The sequence below is a fragment of the Ixodes scapularis genome, unplaced genomic scaffold (assembly GCF_016920785.2).
Source record: "Ixodes scapularis isolate PalLabHiFi unplaced genomic scaffold, ASM1692078v2 PGA_scaffold8__174_contigs__length_109621045, whole genome shotgun sequence".
Lineage (NCBI taxonomy): Eukaryota > Metazoa > Arthropoda > Arachnida > Ixodida > Ixodidae > Ixodes > Ixodes scapularis.
Genome location: NW_024609883.1, coordinates 31,934,977 through 31,957,009, shown reverse-complemented (window position 1 = coordinate 31,957,009; position 22,033 = coordinate 31,934,977). Strand labels below are relative to the sequence as shown.

The 22,033-nt window shown below is 48.6% G+C and overlaps 4 protein-coding genes across 4 annotated transcripts; 2 read left to right on the top strand and 2 right to left on the bottom strand.

The window, feature by feature from the left end:
- Positions 1-4: 4 nt before the first annotated feature.
- LOC120842252 (calcium and integrin-binding protein 1) lies at positions 5-4,266 on the bottom strand. The gene is made up of 6 exons (XM_040213284.2): positions 3,866-4,266; positions 3,756-3,790; positions 2,832-3,079; positions 1,936-2,051; positions 1,758-1,846; positions 5-940 (listed from the first exon to the last, which is right to left on the bottom strand). The coding sequence occupies exons 1-6, from the start codon at positions 3,914-3,916 to the stop codon at positions 919-921; spliced, it is 561 nt and encodes a 186-aa protein (XP_040069218.1). The 5' UTR covers positions 3,917-4,266; the 3' UTR covers positions 5-918.
- A 199-nt stretch (positions 4,267-4,465) lies between these two features.
- Positions 4,466-7,408, top strand: LOC120842251 (G protein pathway suppressor 2). The gene has a single exon (XM_040213282.3). The coding sequence runs from the start codon at positions 4,581-4,583 to the stop codon at positions 5,706-5,708; it is 1,128 nt and encodes a 375-aa protein (XP_040069216.1). The 5' UTR covers positions 4,466-4,580; the 3' UTR covers positions 5,709-7,408.
- Positions 7,409-9,842: 2,434 nt separating this feature from the next.
- Positions 9,843-12,494, bottom strand: LOC120842250 (lysine-specific histone demethylase 1A). Its single transcript, XM_040213281.2, has one exon. The coding sequence runs from the start codon at positions 12,240-12,242 to the stop codon at positions 9,924-9,926; it is 2,319 nt and encodes a 772-aa protein (XP_040069215.1). The 5' UTR covers positions 12,243-12,494; the 3' UTR covers positions 9,843-9,923.
- LOC120842249 (kelch-like protein 17) lies at positions 12,400-22,032 on the top strand. The gene is made up of 3 exons (XM_040213280.2): positions 12,400-13,719; positions 16,273-16,503; positions 20,024-22,032. Exons 1-3 carry the CDS (start codon positions 12,816-12,818, stop codon positions 20,518-20,520), a joined length of 1,632 nt encoding a protein of 543 aa, XP_040069214.1. The 5' UTR covers positions 12,400-12,815; the 3' UTR covers positions 20,521-22,032.
- The last annotated feature ends 1 nt before the right edge of the window (position 22,033 follows it).

The following is a 22,033-nucleotide window of genomic DNA, read 5'->3' as shown; positions in this document are numbered from 1 at the left end:
CGTGGTGTGTTGTATAGTTCACTTTATTTGTAAACAACCCTGCTGTGGTTTATAAGAAGAAAAAAACCTACATACAAAAATGCATAGACAATGGAGATTCCATCTTGAGTATTGCACTACCGTAAAATACCGGAGAAGCACCCACCCCCCTTCCACTGAAAACTGGGTTAATCTAGCCATAAGTGTTTGTCCGGTCAAGTCGGGAACTTAATGTATAATTTGCAGAATTCACAAACTTGGGAAATGTTAAGAGTGAGTGCTTCCCCGGTAATTTACGGTAGCAGTATTTGGCAATCGGGAAGGCACATGTGGATCAACATAGCAAAAAATGTTTCAAAAATGGATTGTCATTTTTTACACATAAAATCATGTCGATAGTTTCACAACCTATATAAGGGGGGGTATGCAAATACCAAAACCTCTTAACAAGAGTAGAACATTTTCTGCATGCTAGTCGGTGACCGGATACGAGTTGAGACATTCTACAAGAAACAACCCACTATGTCACAAGCAGTGACATGGTGCTCAGAAGTTGCTAACACTGACGCCTCATCATTTTTAAGTCATTTAAACACTACATGCCCACCCCCTTTTGTATATGCAATTTGCATTTCCAACATACTATTTTCTTTGCGCGCCTCTAAAATTAACTTTTTGGTAAATGCCCCCAAACAAGTAAGCTGACAAAAATGCCCAAATATGTAGGAACAAAAAGGATCATCCTGCACAAGAATGCAAAGACAATGAAAACTTTGGCAGAGAAGCAGAAATTGAGAAAATATAAAGATCTCTAAGTCTTCCGACCGCTGTTCCATCTTAAACAACAGAGATAGTCCCTCAATACTTTCCAAAACACTGACATGCTTGTCCCATGGGCAAAGTGGCCAGCACATTTCGCAACCACATGGCGTTGAGACATTATAAGTGTATCCTGAAAGAGCTGCAAAAAGGAAAACAGACAAAAACCTTTCATACTCTGTGTTGGCACTTGTATTGCAAGCAAATTCAGAAATGCCAGGCAAGTATGAAATTACTTCAAGAGTATACATGGGTTGCATGTGACGTCATTCAAAGAGCGCTCTGATGACCACCAGAGACGACGGCAAGAAGGAGCTCGCTTCTTATCGGGACCCTCTTTTGTGCCTCCCGGATTTGCACAGGCGTCGCTATTCTCCTCCCAGAATATTATGGAAGATTAAACCGTCACTCAAAATTCTAACAAGAGCAGCTTACCTCTCCTACTCTTACATGGTGGTCAAAAATATGTGATGCGACGTCAGTGCAACCCATGTATTGTAACATCAATTATACTCTATAGGGCAAGCAGATAAGAGCTAATACTGGCCGTGCCCAGTGGTTTCTGATCTGACCATAACGTTAGTCTGAAATGTTACACAGCACCATGCCTCCTGCATAAGCCACAGTGACCGTCTAGTAAGTGGAAAGCAGGCTGCCAAGCAATTCTATCGAGCTACTGATCAGTAATGCTGAATTAATTATTTACCGAGTTACTTTTATTCATTGTCAGCTCCCAATGAACAAGAAAACTGTGGCTACATTATTAGGCTAAGCGGCCAACATTTACGTTTGTTACACTTGCACTTAAAGCAATTCAGAAGAGATGTACCACCATATTTGCCCAACCTCACAGTAATTTAGAGCTTACTCAAAACTAAAAACTACCTAAAAAAAAAGTGTTAGATGCTTTTTAGGCAGAAAGATGTTGGAAATGTTACACGTTGTGCAATAACACTCACTTCATGAAGTCTGGTGCTTTAGATATAGCATGCTCGAACTCCGCGTAAGCAAGAAGGCGATCTTCGTCCAAATCTGCTTCCTTCAAAATCTGGAGAAAAAAAATTACAATGCTTTTGAAGCAACTGCCCTAAAAAGAAAAACCCAATTCAATAAAAATAAATAATGAATGTTACCCACGTTTTCAATTAACTGCTTTATCTCGTGCTGCTGCAGCACTTGACCTCCTTTCTGCGTCAGTCGACTGATGATCTGCCGAAGATCTTCGGGTGACAACATGTCGTCTCCGTTGAAATCTGTGAGAACATACAAGACCATATCCTCAACACCATCTGACTATAGACAGTTGTTAACAATCATACAAACCACAAGCCTGCTAACACATTATTCGTGGTCAAATGACTTTCGTTACTTTGCTCGCATCCATGATATGGTACTCCTGTGAGCAGAACAGTAAGTGGTATCATTCTGATGCATCTATAAAATGGCGTGGGGCAAAACCCCATAAGCCATATCTTTTCTAAGAATGTTTTATTGAGGAACTGGCAGCCAGCAGAGCCTGCAAATACTGCGTATCCCACCCCAGAAAATTTACGGGGTTTGCTTGCGCCGCAAAAATAAACAATGCATCCCCAAACGATCCTTCTCTGCTGAAATTTAGCTCTAGCAACCGCCATTTTACCATTAAAAATTTCAGAAAATTGCTTGTCGGTCGCTCTGAAACTTTGGCATCTGGTTCGGGCCGCTAGCGCTACATTTGGGCGGAGAACATTTTTTTTTTTTTTTTTTTGGTGGGGGGGGGGGGGGGGGGGGCGGGGGGGGGGGGGGGGATGGGGGGATGGTGATTATGAAGAACTGGCCCCATTTCCTCACCGAAAATTGCCTGTAACTTTGAAATTGGACAACGGTAGGTTCCAAAAGTTTGTCGTCTGGTACCAATCGCTCTAACACTACTGGGCTTTCAGCAATGTATAGGTAGTTAGCTTTTGAGGTAAGAAAAAACACTTGTCTTTTCTCCCAAATACCTAGTACTTCAAAATCGCACTACACATTTCAACGAAGTGATCAGCACGTACCAAAGATTTGGAAGGCATACTCTGTTTTCACACTCCGCGGGGCCTTGTCGCTGAACACAGACATCATGTCGAGGAAGTCTTCAAAGGTCATGTTCCCATCGTTGCTCGAGGAGAACACCTTGCATATCCTGTCCCTAAATGGGTTCACCTCCAGTTCTGGCATGTTGAGGATCTTATCCATGGGCAATTTGGCATTTCGATCTTTGGCCACCAATTCAGGGGCCAGCATCTTGAATCTTTGGTGGGCGCTGCACAAAGGGCAATGGTGAGACCGTCGATCTACCCGTGCAATGTTCAATGAACTTCAGTTTCTGAATCTGTATTTGCGTAATCGTACAGATGCATTTAGGATACCATTAACTTCCTGTTCCTTTGTATAGCGATTTTATGTTGCGTGTAAATGAGAAAAAAGGAGCTAAAACGAGGTTCCCGAGATATGTTTGAAAAAGGTCGAGGTACACCTAAGCACTTCATATGAGTTGTGAATGCGAAAGCATCCCTTACAAAAATGATCTGCTGACATCACTTGGATATAAATGAAGTTGCAACAAACTATCAGGGTTGTTGTTCTTTTTTTTTTCTCTCTCTTCGATTATTTAATTATAAAAACAAACGCAATACTTTTTTTTTTCGTCTTCCGCCCGCGAAATGACTCGATCAAAGGATGAAACCGGTGGGAAGCTTTTTCAGTAATCCCGCCTTCAGCGCGAGAAATTACCTTTCGAGCGCGCACACGCAGCCAAAGAATTAAAGCACGCATCAGAAGGCAAAGAGCGCGTGCCGAGGGATGGACTGGCCTTCGTGACCCTTCCGTTTTCATACATCCTGTCACTCCGTCAGTGATTGATGAATCATTGTTACACAAAATCGAAGTCCAGATATCGCTTGCATCGCGAAAGAGCGAACACAAAAGTCAACACTCACAGAATGATCTCGCTTTTCGTGAAGTATGTCAGCTCCTAGAAATAGAACGAGATGGGTGGCGAGTTTAAAAAGTGACCGAAACGGCCAAGACAAGGTGCGAAATTACATGCCTGATAGTCTTCGAGCTCCTCTTCGGTAAACGCGCTGTGATGCTGCCCCATGACTCACACATACAACACGGAAGTCGGGCCGCTCACCAAGCGCGCGCAGAATGCCGTCGTAAAAAGTGCCTAAATTAAGAAGCACTGAAACTTGAAACTTCGCCAGGTCGCGACTCGCTGTCCAGTGACCCGTCGCTGGGAGCGTCTTCGTGGCCGTGACCAACGTTATGCCGTGACGGACGAGCGGTAGGGGCGGTAGGTCAAGAAACACCCGACGAAAAATTTTGTACTGTGGAAGTTTATGTTTGTGAAGACGCACCAGAGTTTTTTGTTATTTTTGGACAATAAAGTTTAGGGAGCGGCAAGTAATTACCTCATATTCGCGCGCAACAAACAACACAAAACGAAACTTTGTTTTCTTGTTTTGCACATCATTTTTTTAATGTTACGTATCAATTTTATATATAAAATAAAAATTAAAGACAATTTTACTTTATTCAGTGATTCCGGCAATTCCACACGTTAATCTGCAAAAAAGAAACCCCGCGACTTTGCCACTGCGCGAATCGGATATTCTGGGTCTGCCTAAGGCTGCCCATCGGCATCAACATCAACACATTTTCGGTCATTTTCTCTTCCGTTGTGTCGCGTCGCTGGCGTTGTCGCCTCCGTCCGCATCGAAGATCGCCCGTAACTTTCAGCGTTTTGCCCAGCTCCGGTTGGCATGCCAGCGCTCGTGGAACGACCCAAGATGAGCCTGGCCATGTGGGCCGCGCTCAAGAACCATATCATGCGGCAGCGCGAGAAGAAAAAGCAGGAGCAAGAAGCAGACGCGGCCACGGAGCGCGTCCGACGCGAGCAGGAGCAGAAACGACGACAGGACGCGATGACGCTGGAAGAGATCAAGGACCAAGTCCAGCAGTCGGAACAGCGACTCCATAACCTCAAGGAGGAGAAGCACCAGCTCTTCATGCAGCTCAAAAAGGTGTTGCACGAGGACGACACCCGGCGACGGGCCCTCATGAAAGAAGCCAACGAAATGGCCGCCCTAAACCACCAGCAGTACCTCCAACAAACCGCCGCCCTGTCACACGCCGCCGCAGCTGCCGCGGCGGCGTCGGCGCCCCAACACATCTACATCCAGGAAATGAACCGGGGCCACCCTATGTACAAACTGGCCCAGCCTATGCCCCAGTCTGCCGCCGTGCTTCAACGCGCGCAACTGAAGCGCCCGCTGAGCCCGTCTCCGCCGCCGCCTCAGCAACAGCAGCAGCAGCCCCCGCCGCCGAGCTTCCCGCAGCAGTACGCCTACAAGGCGCAAATGCCATCCTACGGCGGCCCCAAGTTGATCCCGGCGTACGCGGCCGCGGGTCATGGCCCCATCTACTACGCGCACGTCCCTGGACAGAGCAGTGTGCCAACAATGGCGCCCGCGGCCCCCGTGCCGTACCCTGCTTACCCGACGGCCCAGTTCCCACACCACCACCCCGACGCGGCGGCGGCGGCTGCGGCGGCGGCCGCCGCTGTCGTGAAACAGCAACAGCAGCACATTGTGGCGACGCACAGCTTTCACATGACCCCGCAGGGTGCGTACCCGGGGCCCGTGGTCGCTCAGCAGCTCGAGCACGGACTCCAGAAACCGAGGTTCCACGAGGAAAAGTTCTATGTGTCCCAGCCGTCCATGATCCCCATGCGGACAATGACGTCGTCTGCTCAGTCTGCCATGGCGATGGCGGCTCAGCAGCAGCAACAGCAGCAACAACAACAGTCGAAGGCTGCCTACCTGACGCCTCAGCAGCAGTTAGCTCAAAGACACCCCGGTTACCCCGGGCAGCCGACGAGATTTTACTAGTGTCGGATCAAGCCTCGGCCTCTAGTGGCTTCTAATCTGATTCTACCGGTGCTAGGTTGCGTCGCTTTTTGGCAGTGTTTAGAAAAGCACGTTATGTGGGAGGAAACTGAATTGTTTGGGCCAGATGTGCCTGCGGCATAACTACGGTTCCTGGAAGGCGTCTTCGGCTGGTGTTTTCAGCGCCCTATTCCGTACATACATTGAAGGTGGTCCGAAGCAGCAACAAATGACGTCACTGAAGCCGGCGTATCATGCCATTGGTTATCCCAATCCTGGCAGTTGGTCGTAGAAGTCCCAGTAAAAAAATGTCGCTGTCATCACGGCGCCCCAACTCTTGGCTGCTGAAGCTTTCGTGGACTGTCCAGCCGGAGAGCGACCCGCAGCAGAGCAGGCACCTGCCACGACTGCATTGACGGCACCGCGATCAGAGCCATCGACAATGTGACGCTTCTTTCGACGTCATCGGGTGGAAATCGAGGGATCACTTTTTGTGGCACGGTACACGTGCCAGACGGAGACGCGTTACAGGCACCATAGCTTAGTGTGGCGGTTGTTAAGACTGAAGCTTGGGCTTGTTGGTGAAACATGCTTTCAAACAGCTAGAACGGCGCACACGAAAGATGACCGCGCCAGTGCTGTCTGTGCATTCCTTTCTTTCGTGGTCACCTTTTATACGTGCCGTTCTCACCGCTTGACCATGCGACGGCCCAAACTTCGAGCATGTTGTTTGTGGGCGAGAAAGTATGTTGCCTATTTTGCTAGAAGGCTGCGCTTCCTCCAGTCGAGAGGGGATGACTTTACACTGGCCGGTCGGCACAAAGCAGGGATTCGCGCATTTTGAACTTTTCTTTCTGATTAAACTAAGGAATGGCGTAGTGTTTCCCCAAAATGGCTGCCCTTTGGGAAGTTGTCCGGAGTTGATGCCTATCTCGAGAGATCGGTGACTGCCGCTGTCGCTTTCTGTTACGAATGTTACTTCTCGGTCGTACCTAAAAGCTACTACTTATTACGTTCGCTCACGGCTTTAAGCGTACAAAACATTGAATAACCTTGTAGCTCTTATTAGAATTGGCATCCGTCTGGAGAGCTGTAACTAAAGGCTTCCTTGTTAGGCGCAGCTGCTAAAGCACTCGCATTTATCAAACTTGGAGCTACGGACCGTTGCTTTTTGTCGCTGCAGCTGTCAATGGGTGACTGGCACGTTGTCTGAAGACAGCAGTCACCTGTTGCACTGTAGTATTTTTCCGCACAATTTTTCCGGTCCCTTTATGCGCGCCGCAAACACGTTATTTTTGTAACATTCATTTTTTCTTGTTGCACGTGAAAGATCTATGGCATGTTTAGGAGAAACTTGGTGCCAGGAAGTTACGGTTTGGGATTCCGTGAGCCTTCTAGACCCGTCGGCAAGCCTATCTGACGGAGCCTACTTACTGTTGGCGGCCAAGCCCCTCTGCCTCCCTCGCCGCAATTCCTTTATTTTTTCTTTGGCTCAAGAAAAGGGAGGTTGTGGTGATGTAGGGACATTTACGGTAAACAAAGGCTCAATCTTTCGACATCTGTGATTTCATCTATTCTTCGGTTGTGCTTTCCCCTGCGTTGTCTCTTTAGGGGAGCTTGTTTTACGTTTGTGGGATCTGTTTCCTGCCATGTGTACTCTGCTGCTCTTTATTTTTGTACAAATAAAGACGTTATCCGGCGAACGATTGTAGGAAGCCTTGTTACGCATCGGACGCTTGTAGACCTGAATGTATAACCGAGCTCGATATGTGGCAAAGATAAAGGTTATCAGCATTGTCTGGCTGAAAGCAGGTGCTTGCAGAAGCAGTTGTGGCTTGTTTTTCTGTTATCTCAACCCTTAAAGGGATGGTGAACCGAAATTTGGATTTCAGAAAAAACAATGCAGGAGATGTAGGCGGGACGCTACAATCCCTACACCGCTACTCGTAAGGCGATATCTCGAATGGATGGCCGTATTTTTGGAAAAAGAGGTCGAGATTGAACCAGGCCGACGAGGCGCGTGACGTCAATATACCGAGTTTCCTCCTCTCTTTGCTTCGCTCCCTCAAGGCCGCGAGGCGGAGAAGACGCGAGGCCGTTCCCTCTCCTTCTCGGAGAAACATGACGACATCATCTCTGTCAAATACGCCTCCTTTTTTTGAAAAATATGGTCATCCGTTCGAGATTACGCTGTATGAGTGATGTTTTAGTGTTTGTAGCATCCCGTTGCACGCGTTTACCGCGTGTTTTGTGGAATCAAAATTTCGGTTCGGCATCCCTTTAACCTAAGCCCTTTTTAAGAAAAAATCTGGTGCCTAAGAACACGTAGAAAGCTAAACAAGGCTCTTGCTAGAAATTTATTCACCTACTGACGCAGCAAGTGGAGTGAAACCATCTTTCTGTGTTCGGTAGCCAGCTGTAATTAAAACAAGACCTGCTTTGAAGAATATGGGGCATTTCATTATACCAGCTGGCAGTTCTTCTACAGCTAACAGACTTGTAAAAGTAACTACCCTCCAGCGGCCAGTTCTAACCCGGATCAAAGCTTTTGGCTGAATTGGTACAAAACCGAGGTAGAATATTTTATAGTGAACCCAAACAGAAACAAAACCACATTTTCATGTTGCAGTTACTGGTTCATTGAAAGACTGTTCTACGTAATGAAGTGTGAACTGCCCCTGTTTTTATGGGTGGCGACGCAAGGTCAATTTTAACATTCGTGGCAGTGACGGTGGTGCAGTTTTGCTTAAATAAACAGCAGCTATGTGGAGACAGTTCGATGGTAATGAAGCAAAAAAGTTTCATGTCTGTGCCACATGCACTAGCATTGGCATGAAGGTGTGCACTTCTAGCTGACCGTGCCAAGAGGATTAAGAGGTATTTGTTTGCTTTGCTGCTGCTAAAGAATACTCAAGAAAATTGAAGGCAAATGCAAAAGGGTTTTATGAAAAATAGATCGCCAGGCTATCAGTGTGTTTGTTCAGTAATGGCAGAAATTGAAGGTGTCATCAAGGAGACGAGAGAATAAAGCCAAGAGGAAGCATGACGCGGGTGCCGCGACGAAAAATTGCCCTGACCTCTTTGCACTGCTTGGAAATAAAGATCTTGTTTTTTTCATGTTTCCTAAATGCAGCATGTTGCCCTTTTTTTTTTCTCTCTTTTTTTAATAAGCTTTTTTACTGCCCTTCACATCCTTTCATCCCTTCAACTTGGTCATTTGAGACAGAAAGTTTGGAAGTATGGTGTGTGCCAATGATTGATGTTTCGAGTAGGTACTGTTTGGAGTGGCTATCTGGTTTTGTAATTTGCATAGTGTAGATTCTGCAGAGAGAAGTCAAGATAACGAAAATAAATTATGCACACATTTGTTCTGCAGCTTCTATTCAAAGCACGGCTTCTGATGACTAGTTTTGTTGCATTCTTTAAAGCAGATGACATTTATACTCCGTTCGACGTTAAGCTGCGACTAGAAGCTCCGCCTTCAGCGTGAGCTCGCTGGCTTCTGCGGTGCTTTGGTTGCAGGTGGATGCACATTAACACTTGTATTAGCAAGGGCAGAAAGCTTGCACTGAAGGCGGAGCTTTCAGTCTCAGCCTGAGGGTGAACAGAGTATAGTTTATTGCACTTTTTTAGTGAATGGGAGCTATGAAGTTTTCTTTTTGTTTAACATAGAAAATTAACAGGCAGCCACGGTGCAACGTAAATTTATGAACCAGATTGAACCGTTAACTGGACAAAGTATTTCACAGGCACAGCTAAACCATAACCAAACCAGAACAATATAATTACTGAACTCGAACACAAATGACGACCGGTTCGACACCCTGATCATATAGTCATATAGTGAGCTGCATTACTATCTCTTAGCACACCTATTTGCAGAATGTTTTACTCAGCTGCAGTGTTCCAAGCCACACTTGAGCACATCTTGCAGTCAGGTGATTTACTATAGCTGTGGTTTGGAGATATATCTGTGTATGCTTCCTCTAGTTTATACATCAATAGCACAAAGCAGCAAGGCTTAGCCACTATTGGACATAAGGAGAAGTTTCTACAAAGCCTCTTTGAAAAGTGTCTACTCTTCAAGCATATTAAAGTGAGTCACATTTCTGCTATGGACACACGAAGAACACCATATAGACTATGAATGATTATTTTTATTATGAATGCAAATTACGAAGTTCTCGTAGCCACCGAAGCCCGAAAAAGTGGTAGTCGTCAAGTGCCACTGGGTGCGTAAGGGCAACCCAGAAATTGATCCGCAATCCGCCCCGCTTCGCGAAGTCCACTCAGCAGTGCTCCGTGGACGGTCGCCGGGTAGTTTCGTATTGTGTGCTCCCCGGCAAAGAACAGTCTCGGTGGAGTCGGGGTGACATGATTGGACGTCGGTGTCACGGGAGCTGCAAGGATGTCGTAGTCATTCCCCGAGGAACCCGTCGCAACGAAGGAGTATGAACCCCTGGACCACGGGTCAGCGCGCCATCTGGTCACGACTGTCTCCTTTGGCTGCGAGACTGCATGGTTGCCGAAGATGCCCTTGAGCACCGCAATGCAGCGTCCGATGATGACGTCGTCGCTCACGTTCTCCATGATGGTGGCTGCCTCTCCCGCCACAAGTGCCAACAGTACGGGCGCTCGGTACAAGTTCCAGAAGAGGAAGAGCTCGCCACGGCTTCCCGTAGTGCTGCCCACGTGCCCAAAGAGGTTGGAGTTGGGGTCCCAGAAGATGCGATCAAAGCAGAGAACCACCTTGTTCAGGTTCCCGAACCCGAGGCGCGAAATAGCTGCTCCCTTCCACTCAGGAAGCGGCGGCACGAACTGGACCGTGTTGGGAAGGTTGGGATTGTTGAGGACGGACTGCTTGAGGACCCCCAGCGGGAGTGTGCAGAGAACTGCGTCTGCCTTGAATGTTGCCAGACCCGAGTTCGTCCTGGTGTTCGTGGTGGTCACTTCAACCCCCGTGCCTGACAGATATACCTGCTTGACAGCCGTGTTGAGGCGGATGTCGAGACCGTCTGCCAGCGATACCGGTACGCAGGAATAGCCGTTCCGCACGGTCAGGTGGCTGCCCGTGAACTCGAAGTCGTCGTCTTGGTCCCAATGCTTGAGAGAGAGGTTGTTGAGGGGGGTCGCGTTCGCAAACTCGAGGTTTGCAAAGTGCCAGTCCAGGACCTGACGGTCGCGCGAGGACAGGTAGACGTCGCTGGGTGGGGAAGCTTCGAGCTCTTGCAGCTTGTCTTCGATCTCGCGCTGCTGGTCAAGCAGGAGATCCCAGTCCCGACAGAGCAGGGTCAGGTCGTGCATCCGGCTCCTGTGGACAAACTCTTGGGTGACGTCCCGCTGCTTGAGGTCTGTGGACTCCTTGTGGATGCGATTGAGTTCCTCGATGCGCTCTTTCATCTGCACCATTTTGGTGTGGTTGTCCTTGAGCTTCTCCTGCAAGTCCAGGATGGCCTTCCAGTGCTGTATCTGCCTTTCCTTGACACTCTTCTCCTGGAGCTTGATGACCCACTCCAGGGCCTGGCCCAGTGACACTGGCTTGTTCTGGACGTAGTTGAAGTCCAGATGATGAGACAGGTATGATGTGGCTTCCAGAAGCCGGTTGAACTCGCGTTCGACCATCTCGTCTTTGTCCTTGGGCACGGTGCTTCCGTTGGACTCAAACAGTGGACACTTCTGCTTGATCTTGTGTAGCTCCATTTTAATCTGCTTGCTGAGGACGGTGATGGGGTTCCCACCGAGTCCCGTAACCACCATGGCGCCCAGGTCAGCAACGTAGCTGCTCTTCCGGAAAGTGGCGATCCGGCCTCCCACCCTGTCTCGGGCCTCGAGGACCAAAACCTCCATGCCGAACTGCTGGAGCTGTTGCGCGGCGGCCAGTCCAGATATGCCCGCCCCGATGACGATGACCTTGCCGTGCTTCTTGAGTGGAGGCGGCTTGAGACGCTCGTACACGCCGAAGTTTATCAGCCCCTGCCGTTCCAGGTAGGAATGGATGCGAAGCACCAGCGGGACGTCGCTGTTGTACGGCGGTTCCATCTGCGGCAGCGCATTCTCGAAGACCAACTGTTGCTTCGGGTTCTCCAGCCAGAGTTGAAGAAGCCTGTTGCGGACGTGGAGAAAGATCTTTTGGGTCTGGGGCGGTCCCTGCACAATGTCGGGAAAACAGGCCGCTTCCTGGGCCGTCATCTTGTCGAACGGCAGACGACTCTGGAACGCCGCGCCCTCCAGGCCACTGAGGTCTTCTTGGTCGCTGTCGATGTCATCCACTTCGGCGTCTCCAACGGGACGGGTCGCCTGTTGCGGTGGAGGCTGCTGCTGTTGCTCGTCGGTGTCTTGGAGCTCGGGAGTGCTTTCCGATTTCTCGCCGTCCAGCTTGACGTCTGGTTTCCGGCGCTTCTTGCGCGTTTTGCGGCGCGCTTGTTCTGTGGCCCGCTCCGCCGGAGTCATGTTCTTTGTGGCAGCTGCCGCTTCATTGACAATCGCATGCGCGCTTTGTCTGCGTTCCTCGGCTGATCTGCTCCACGACGGGTTCATCGTCTTTTCTTCGCTGCGTTCGGTTCGGTGTTACTCGCTACGCGTCCGCGGCACTTTTGCAGCGAGTCCGCACCACGCGCCGCGAACAACTTCGGACAACACACCACGCTCCTCCTGAATCGAAGCGAGCCACAGTGATGCAAGCTACTCCTTTTTTCTTTTTTGTTTTAGGAATTTCCCACCAAGCTTGCGCAGTTTCCCGTTAGGAGAGGAGTAGGGAAGAGTAGACGCGTCAGTGAATCGCGAAAAAAAAAAAAAGATTAATAAAGTAAAGTAAAATTATACGTGCCACAAAAAAAAAAAGTACTTTATTTTAGTAAATTTACTGTTTACACGCTATGACTCGAGCTGGTTGTTTGATTTGTTCGGGATGTGCATTCGGCGCGGAACCACTATGCATGGACGCGGAAAAGTTGACTTTGTTCTGTTCGTATTATTGGTATTATTGTTCCCGTGCTATCAAAGTGTCCAAAGTTTATTTTGGAAAAGTTTCCACTGACGTTTTCACGCGTCGTAGCCGGGTGACAGCCGTGCACGAATTTATGCCATTCGATTTCTCGTCGTCGCGTAAGTATGGCGGACGACATAGCGACAACTTCGGGTCAGCGTCCGCCCGGGGACAAAGTTACGCTCAGGGCATGCGGACAAAGCTTTCTCGCCTCGCGCACAGCTCTACGAAGCGCGTCCTCATACTTCTCAGCCATGTTCGACTCCGGCATGAGAGAGGCGTCTTCGGCGGAGATCGAGATGCACGACATCGAACCGGAGACACTGTCGGCGCTCGTGGACTCGTCCGAAGGCCGCCCCATCTCCGTCATCGAAAACAACGTGGCCGAACTCCTGCGGGCGGGCGTCCTCTTTCAGTTTGACCAAGTCACCCGCGCCTGCGTCAGCTACGTCTACAAGAAGCTCACCGTGCACTCCGCCGTGCGGGCCTGGCAGCTAGGGGACGCTTACTCGATCTCCCAGCTGCGGCGATCGGCCCTCGCCGTGTTGATGTGGCACTTCGAGGAGTTTGTCGACTCGCCGTCCCTACCTGACTGCCCGGTCGCCTTGTTCAGGCGACTGCTGCTCAAGGAACGCCTGAACGTACGAAACGAGAGCATTGTCTACAGAGGCGTCATGATCTGGGCGCAGGCGAACGTTGACGCGTGCTCGCACCGAGAGTTTGTCGAGCTCATGTTGTGCGTTCGGGCCTCGTTGCTGAGACCCGACCAGCGCGTGGACATGTACACTCAGAGGACGCCCGAAGGGACGCCCTTCATGTGCCACTTGCCGCTGGACTTTGGACCCAAGAACCGTCGCCGGCCGCACATCGGTGCCGCCTTGGTCGTGTCCAAGGTCGGGCCCTCCGATCAGATTCCCGACGACGAGCTCGGCCTCTTCGTGCAAGATGGCTTACACACCTTGAAGCTACGCACTCTGCTGCCGGCGCGATCACGGAAGCCGCTTCAGGGCTACGTTGTTTGCAACGTGGGTATGTTGACGACAATAGAAACGGCTCTTTGGTGCAAGACCATTCTAGCAGCCATCTTTGTCCACTGGGCTGTCGAACACGTTCCGAGGTTGCGCATTAGATCTCTTTTGCAGAATAACAGACGCCGCGCATGCGCACACGGCCCAGTGGCTCAGCATTTTTGGCTTGGGCGATAAGCGCTGGAAAGGTGTGTATCCAAAGCCACTCTAAATGCCTACTGACATGGAGCCCACCGGGCTTGAAACATTTCAACGTTCACGCTGCCTCCAGACCCTGAGGGCAGTGTTGCTTTGAATCTAGTTCTGGCGAGAGCTTGCTTTTGTCGATCCAAGTAGGTCCTAGCATTTAAACTTTCCGACACCACGGTCTCACCTGAAATCACAATGTCGCATAAAGAAGGACCCAAGAGTTCCTTGTCTCGGGGCTCATCACCACGACACCAACTGTTGCAATGACGTCATCTACTTCATGTCGCCATCGAGGCCACGTTCCACGTGTGGATACGAAAACCCTAAGGGCTGGAACTATAGATGCTATGCATTTAATAATGATTAATTATTTTTCGTTGTAAGCAGCAGGTGTCGACACAAGCAGGCCGTGCAAATTTTTCAGCAGTAGGGAAACGTGTAGCGAGACGCAAATTCATATAAATTGTTAACCATCGCGAACAGTCCCGTTGCAAAACACACAGCAAAGATTGCAAAAAGGCACAGCGGAAATTTTGAACGAAGAAATCGGTTGAAGCAAATTGGAAAGTTGAGGTGGTCGGTAGCTTGATCTTTACTTTCTGGTTAGTACACGCACACATTTACGTAGGCAAATACCTGCAGTCATTGAGGCTCTCTCGAAACAATTTTCTAAAAGCAATGTTACTAAAGCCATCTTTTTCTTCTTTTTTTCTGGAGGGGGGCGGGGAGACTTCTGTTTTGCTTGTGTTTTGTTCTTCAACTTTGTCGAGCAAACATGGCATTAACCTTGAAATTATATGCGATTCACTAATCCAGTGACCTTGAAGAAAAGCGTTGGCCCACAGTTTTCACATTGTCGAACTTGGGTCCCAGCTAAGAGGTTTGCCATCTGGTGCAGGCTTGTTGGAACATAGCCACTCTATCCACTGAGATTTCAACAGCTCATTTTGGGTCGCCTGGTGGTCCAACTTATCTTTATAAGATGTTAAGTTAGGCTACCTGAAATTTTAGGTTAGTCCCCCCATTCCACCTCCTTTATTAAGTGTGGTGCCTGGATCTGTCTCGGGCTGATGTGTTTAGCGTCCTGTACCACCCACGCATTGAAAGCGGTCCCAAAGTTGCAACGAGTGACGTTGGTAAAGCCGCAGGGTTGTGCTGTTCCTGGCAGTTGGAGGGTTGTGTTGTTCCTGGTAGGAGGTAGTGACGTCGTGATCCTGGCAGTTGGTCGTAGCAGTTACAGCAAAAAAGCACGAGCAGACGTCAGTGTCGCTGTCACCGAGGCATTCCTAATCCCGTCTGTCAAAGCTTCCATTGGCTGTCGAGCTGGGGAGCGACTTGCAGTACAACAGGTTTCTGCCCAGTCTTGTACGCGTTCCTGAAAAAACGTAACCGATTACAATTACAATAACTTCATTGAGAAATGTAACTGATTGCCGTAATCGATTACTGCATCGCAGAAGTAATTGAAGGATTACCAAGAGTAATTGATTACTTTTGAAGTTACTTTTCTTATAAACGTTTTATTACAAAATGAAAAATGCACATATGTGTTCAAGTTGGCTGAATTTTATTTCTTTTTGTCTCTTGCTTCAACAGCGGTTCTCCGTTGGAAATTCTCGTCGGTTGTTGTCCCACATTTTTTGGTGAAGACGTCTGCCATGACGCCGAAGACCTTCTCAATAAATGCGCTTGAGGGAAGAGCGGCGTCGTGGCGCACAAACGCTTTGCACACCGGTTCGTGGTTGTGCGGTGCTTTGAGTCCTCTAAAAAACTAAGCGCTTCGCTGTTATGACCTCCTGTCGAAAGCATATTGACATTCTAACCCTTCTGGTATCTTAGTATCGTTTTTTAGTTTTTTGGGGGGTCAAGAGAAGCTTCCAACATTGGCGCGATATAGACGAGTGACGCGCGTGCAGACGGGGCAATTTTTTACGTAAAAAAACTCGACTCAATTTTATCTCTTTTGGTGGCATATGATTGATTACTTGCAGTTGATTATAGAAAAATAGTAATGGATTTACAGCTAACGTTACCATAGAAAAAAAGCAATTTAAGCGTTAAGAAGTTGCAAGGAAATGTAATTGATTACAAGTAATCAGTTACTTGTAACTCGTTACATACAAGTCTGCTTCTACCCCATCAACCTCCAGTGCTGTGCCGCCACCAGGATCTTGGCAGGCAACAGCAGAATACTTCTACAACGTCGTCATGTGGAAGCCAAAGGACCACATTTGAGGACGCAGTAAAGACGCCAGTCGAAGACGCTTTGCAGGCACCAGAACGTACACTAATGCCGTTGCCGACCTTTCCTTACCACGTTCGTTGGATTGAGACGCTCCTTCTTTGCCTCACCTTTTCTCCCCAGGCTGTGCGGTGTACTTCCTCTGCGGCGAGTTTGGCGTCGGCTCGGGAAACTGGCACCGCGACGTGTGGAAGTGGGACTCCGCGGCTTCGGAATGGGTCAACATCGGCACCAACCCGGCACCGCGGCGCCACTGCAAGGTGGCGGTGGTGGGCAGCCGCATCTACCTGTTCGGAGGGTATGGGAGGTACCGTGTGCCCATGACCAGCATAGACTTCTTTGACACGTCCACTGGTGAGTGCAGCTTCCGCCCCAACTTCGCGGAGACGTCTTTTCTTCGACACCCACGATGCCGCTTTATTTGGAGAGAACTATAGGGCAGTTTCACGAAACGCCTTTTCACTTCCGCTAAGCACACGCACTGCCATGTTGATGACCGGCGTCTGCGACTCACTGCATTGGTTTGCGTACAGACGCTGAGTTATTAATGCCGTTTTTGGTGTTGGTGAATCTCACAAGCATGGCGAGTGACTTTGTCGACAACAGAACAAGTTTCACTGGGGAATCTATTTTGGTGGCATAAATTCGCGCTTACTCCGCCTTTCTCTCCTCTCGGAGTCGGGAAATATTCAGAGGTTGGAGCTTTTTCAACTTTGCCGAAGATCCCTGTTTCGCAAACACTAAGGGGAACATTTGTTCCATCCAAAACTCGTTGCTCGGCAGGGACACTTCCCCGCAGTACTTTTGGCGACCTTCTGCGCGTACGATCGTTTCTCTGATGTTAAGTAGTTCCTTGCAGAGAGGAAAGGAATGCGAAACTGCAGCTCTGCCCCTATAGTTTCTTTACCTGGGAGCCAACAAAGGGTTCCTTCTTTCATGACCATCTTTGCCTTTTCAAGCTCGGAATCAGATGCCAAAGAAGCTGCCGGCCGATTGCATCTGGTGTTCCAATCAAGGCCTGTTCACACGTACACAGCAGTTATAACCCGGTGCTGTAGACAAGCCATTGACTTTGTGCTGTATTGGTGCTGTATCGATGCTTCCATGCATGTGAACCCCCCTTTTCTCGTTTAATCATACAATGCAATGCTAATTCGGCACTGATGCTGCACTGGCTTTGTGATATCTCATGGCTAATGTGCACATGAGTTCTAGCTTTCCTTGTTCGCACTTTCTTATTTCCAGGAAAAGTTTATGGAACATTATTCTATAGTGTAGGAAATGTTTCAAGTGGCCCTCTTTTAGGCCAATTAATACAGGGTTTGTACATATTGTCACAAATGACAATTGATAAGGCAATAATAACTAAAGAAACTAAATGTTTAATGTGGCCAAACTTGTGCCCAAAAACTACAAAAAATGGAACAGAAGAAAGCAGAGCGTCGCGGGCGTCGAAGTCGGCGTGACAGCAGTCAAACGCTGGGGCAAAATTGACCAAGGATCGCCATGCGGAGCCCCTTATGTGCGCACGTTGGTTTCTGATTGTAATATCATGTAGTTCCTGTCTATTGTTTTTTTTTTTTTCTTTGTCTTTAAGCAATGTTGGTTAATCCTATTGGTTACATCTGTGTATTGATGTAATCCTGCAATTTTGTTTGGTTTGGTTTATTTTACACAGTCAATATTTTTTATGTGCATTTTATCCATTGATATGTACCGAATATGAAGGAGATCTGTCTACACTTATTTTAATAGGCACGTCATGGCCCTTTGTTTCTGTTTTTTTTCGTGCCACTGACACGACAAGGGAATTGTTTTTCTTCATTGTTCAGTCAGCACTGAAAGATTAGCACAAATAAGCAATTGCTGGTTTGACAACATGTGACATTGCAGTCGTGCGAACGCAGTGTGAACAAGTTTGCCTGGCGGGTGCCGTCTTTGTAGCATGGGAGGGGCTGCAGACATCTGCCGTTTTCAAAGCGCACTTTCAAAACACCCTTTCTCTGCTTCAGGCTTTTGCCGGCCATGCATGACTATGCTCATGAAGTCTCTTCTTGCTTGCCAGTGGAGAGCAGCAATATCTTCTTTCGTTTTACAGTTTTACCGTCGTTGGTGTCTTGTAAGACACTGAACTGGCAGAGATCATAGGTTACAGTATTGATGTAGTAGAAACAATTCTTTGGAAGCAATAACTGTCTGCCGAAGCTTCCCTCCCCCTCCCCCCCCATTAAGTGGAATAGTAGTTGGAAAGGCCCAACCACTCTTGCTCTTGGTGTTTTCACGGTGACACAGTGCCACGTGTGGCGATTTAACTGTTCCAGTTGTCAGTCACTTGCGCTTCTTTTCACAGCAACAGTGGGAGCCTCCCCAGGGAATTGTGTCATTGTCCTTCATGAAAACTCCGAGCACCTTGAGCGTGGACACACAGCCAGCACATGTTGAAAGAGCAGTGATTGCACACCAGAAGCCTGGTTTTCGAAAAAAAGCCTCTAGCATGTGCCAGAGGTCAGGCATTCGAAAGAGACACTCCGCCGTTCTTACTTTGACAGTGGCTGTAGCGAACAGCCCTTTGTTCCAGCGCGTGCACAGGACCATCCGAGCAGACAAACCTGCACGCCGTGTGGGTAGACCTTGGAAAGTTTGACACAGTTCTGAAGAACGTGACCACCAGTTGCACTTCGCCGAGGAGCCTTGTCATAGACAAAGCACGTACCGGACACGGGAGCGGAATCGAGAGTGGAAGCGAAAATTACTTAAAAATCCTCTGAATCGTGCTTGGAACGACATTGATGCCAGAATGGATGCTTTTCGGCGTTCAGTCTGGCAAGTTTGATCTCTATCGTCCTGTCAGTATATCACACTTATGCCCAACTAATGGCAGCCATCTTGAGGCTGATGATGGAAGAAGTTGAAGCTCACTACCAAGCGCAGAATATACGAGGCCTGTGCGGTCGAGGTGTTGGTGCGCAACGCACGAATTATATACAATAACTGCGTAAGCGTTTATTCCGAAGTGTGACCTGATCAATTCCTTGGCACAAGTTTGACTAAAAATCATTTTGATTTAGAAGATTTAATCAAGTGCTTGCGGATTACCGTTTTGCACTGGTCAGATTCACGCCATCGAGACTGAAACAAATTAAGAAAAAATTATGGAGCGATCAAAGAACCAATTTTCGTCTGTCATAGACGTGCGAAGGCAACGGTCCCCGACGAAAAACAGTTTTGTGACCTCCATTGGTTTGTCGAAAGTGGAACTGATTTTCGAGCCACCGAATGGCACTGAATTTTGGGGAAAAAATTAAAGCCGTTTACAACTCCCTGTAACGCCGAATTAGAGTGCAGCTCTTGAGGAGGACGAGGGGAAGGGTACTGAGGGTCACCTCCCCATCCTGTCTGCTACTCCTCCCTCTGAGCGGCGTCGCCGTCGCCTCACGAGGGTCACGTGGCCTCAAGGGGGTTACGTGATGTCACCGGGGTCACATGGCCTCACGGGGGTCACGTGACCCCTATGAGGTCACGTGACGATGACGTCATCAGTGATGTCACTGATGACATCATCAGTGACATCACGCGTCCCCTAATGCACCGCGCGGTTACACTGACGCCGCTCAAGCCGGAAACGGGGCCTAAGAGCTGCGCTCTAAAAAGTCCAGACAGTGAATTGCGCGCGCATCGCCGCGACATGCATTACACAATAACATAAATGCATGCCGATTATTTTTTTAGTGCCACTGCCTACCGTACTGATACCTTCCTTCTGAGGCCTCCGGTACATATTGAGGTGGCAATGCATGCGAGCTGGTTCATTACTTCATCAAGAAATGGAGCAAGAAAAACGCAAAGACGAGCGGAATAAATCCTTTCTTCCCAGGACGCTGGCACGTAGCACCGGGGGGTCCGGTCCGGTCCACGCCGCAGGCCGTCGTGGCCTCCGAATCCGTGGTGTACGTCGTGTTCGGGGAGTGCCTCGTGAGCGTGTACGACACCGAGAAGTCCGTGATGATCGAGACGCCCTACACCCTGGACGGGTGGGCGTTCGACTACCCCGACGGCTCCGTCTTCCCCGAGATGGTGCCCAAGAACGAGGGCCGCTTTAGAGTTTTTCTGCCGGATTCCGAGTTCAGCTGGTGTAATACCTTCCTCTACGAGGACTCGTGGAAGTGCAATCCGCCTGGCGGGGGATGCCCGCTGGAGTTCGGCAGTGTGTTTGTCTACAAGAGTTCATACAAAGACTGGAGGAATGAAGGCGCCATCCACACTGTGGGCGAAGCCCATGTGCAGAGGCAGATCCGTCTGGGCTTGAGGCCGGGGATCAAAATCGAGGGCTGCGTGGCGGTCCCCGGCTTCGACCTGGGGCCCGACGACTGAACGGTCTGTCTGCTGGACGTGTTAGGAGCGCTAAGGCTGCGTTTCTTCTTTTTGTCAGTGTGAAGCTCGCTTTTTTGCCAATGCGAAGCACGTTTTCTATTTCTTGCTTCTGTACTTCTGATAGCACTGTGTGCAGCTTAGATTTGGCACCATGAAGCCCATTTTTGAATACCGTAACATCCCGAGAGATGCCCCTCCTCCAAAAGATAACTCGCCTTATATTTTTGGCATTATTTGCTATTCTTTTTGAAAACCCGAAAGACAGCCCACCTCTACCAGCCCACCTCTACTAACTGCAGGGCTCTGTCCCATGGTAACCCCGGCAGAACTGGTGTTGCTCTGCCACAACGTGAGATAAGTGGGCATGGCAAACTGGGAAGGACAGATTGCCCCTCAATGTGAAAACAAGGTTGGCAGGTCACAAAAGTAGCATTCTTAAAATTTTTCTTCAATGCACACAGAAAGTTAGCCCACTCCTCATTTTCATACAATATCCTCTCGCTTTTAGGTGGGCTCTCTCCGGGATATTACGGTAGATCTGAAGTTCCGTTTGGCAGTGTGAGCTCATTTTTGAAAAGGTGTCAAGCTGATTTCCTAATCGGTGAGTTTGGCGGTGTGAAGCTCATTTTCAATTAGGTGTCGAGCTAATTTTTTAATCGGTGTGAAGCTCAGTTTGGCGGGGTGAAGCTAATTTTTAATTACGTGTCGAGCTAATTTTTTAATCGGTGAGAAGCTCAGTTTGGTTGCGTGAAGCTCAGTTTGGCGGTGTGAAGCTCATTTTTAAATAGGTGTGAAGCTCATTTTTTAATTGGTGTGGAGTTGAGTTTTGGTGGCACGAGGTAAACTTTTTAATCCGAATGAAACTAATTTTGCCTTGTGGAGCTTTTTTTTTTTTTTTTTTTATCATTTCAAAGCTTAGCATTGACAATGTGAAAGCTCTTTTTTTTTTTTTTTATCGGTATGAATTTTAGTTTTGACATGGGGATGAAAGCTAATTTTTTTTTCCAGTACAATGCTCAGTTTTGGCACTGTGAAGCTAATTTTTTTAATTGGTGCAAGAATTTTTGCCAAGGAGCTCTTGCCTCGGTTCGTCTGCCCCTGCTAGCCGAGCAATCGCACGGATGTTTGTTTGCAACAGTCCATTCCGCAAGTTCCACAGAGCATCTTGAAAAGCCACAGGCAGGGGTGGGGGGGATGCACCTTTGGTACAAGTTTGGGCAGACGAGATAATCCCCAACGGACACAGAAGCGACATTCCGGGTTTCATAATGAAAAGTTTTTGTAGGGGGAATCCCTTTTGAATTGCAAGTGCTATTTCTTGCTTCTGTACCTTTGATAGCACTGTGTGCAACTTACAAGATGGAGCGTAGTGGAAGTGAGATTTCTCAATTCGGATGGTGCTTGTTTCCGCATAGGCAGACGACTACAACTTTACAAGAAGCTTTTGTCATTATTTACGAGATATGTGCAATTTTGTTTTTATGAAGCTCAATGAAGGAGGTACACCAGTCAG

What these genes read in the sequence shown, in the direction of transcription:
- LOC120842252 (XM_040213284.2), bottom strand. Translation starts at nt 3,916, where the DNA reads ATGGGGCAGCATCACAGCGCGTTTACCGAAGAGGAGCTCGAAGACTAT. An exon ending in GTATGCCTTCCAAATCTTTG is followed by an intron (nt 2,052 to 2,831) that starts GTACGTGCTGAT and finishes ATGTTCTCACAG; the next exon opens with ATTTCAACGGAGACGACATG. An exon ending in TAAAGCAGTTAATTGAAAAC is followed by an intron (nt 1,847 to 1,935) that starts GTGGGTAACATT and finishes TTTTTTCTCCAG; the next exon opens with ATTTTGAAGGAAGCAGATTT.
- LOC120842251 (XM_040213282.3), top strand. Translation starts at nt 4,581, where the DNA reads ATGCCAGCGCTCGTGGAACGACCCAAGATGAGCCTGGCCATGTGGGCC.
- LOC120842250 (XM_040213281.2), bottom strand. Translation starts at nt 12,242, where the DNA reads ATGAACCCGTCGTGGAGCAGATCAGCCGAGGAACGCAGACAAAGCGCG.
- LOC120842249 (XM_040213280.2), top strand. Translation starts at nt 12,816, where the DNA reads ATGGCGGACGACATAGCGACAACTTCGGGTCAGCGTCCGCCCGGGGAC. An exon ending in CTACGTTGTTTGCAACGTGG is followed by an intron (nt 13,720 to 16,272) that starts GTATGTTGACGA and finishes TTTTCTCCCCAG; the next exon opens with GCTGTGCGGTGTACTTCCTC. An exon ending in CTTCTTTGACACGTCCACTG is followed by an intron (nt 16,504 to 20,023) that starts GTGAGTGCAGCT and finishes CTTTCTTCCCAG; the next exon opens with GACGCTGGCACGTAGCACCG.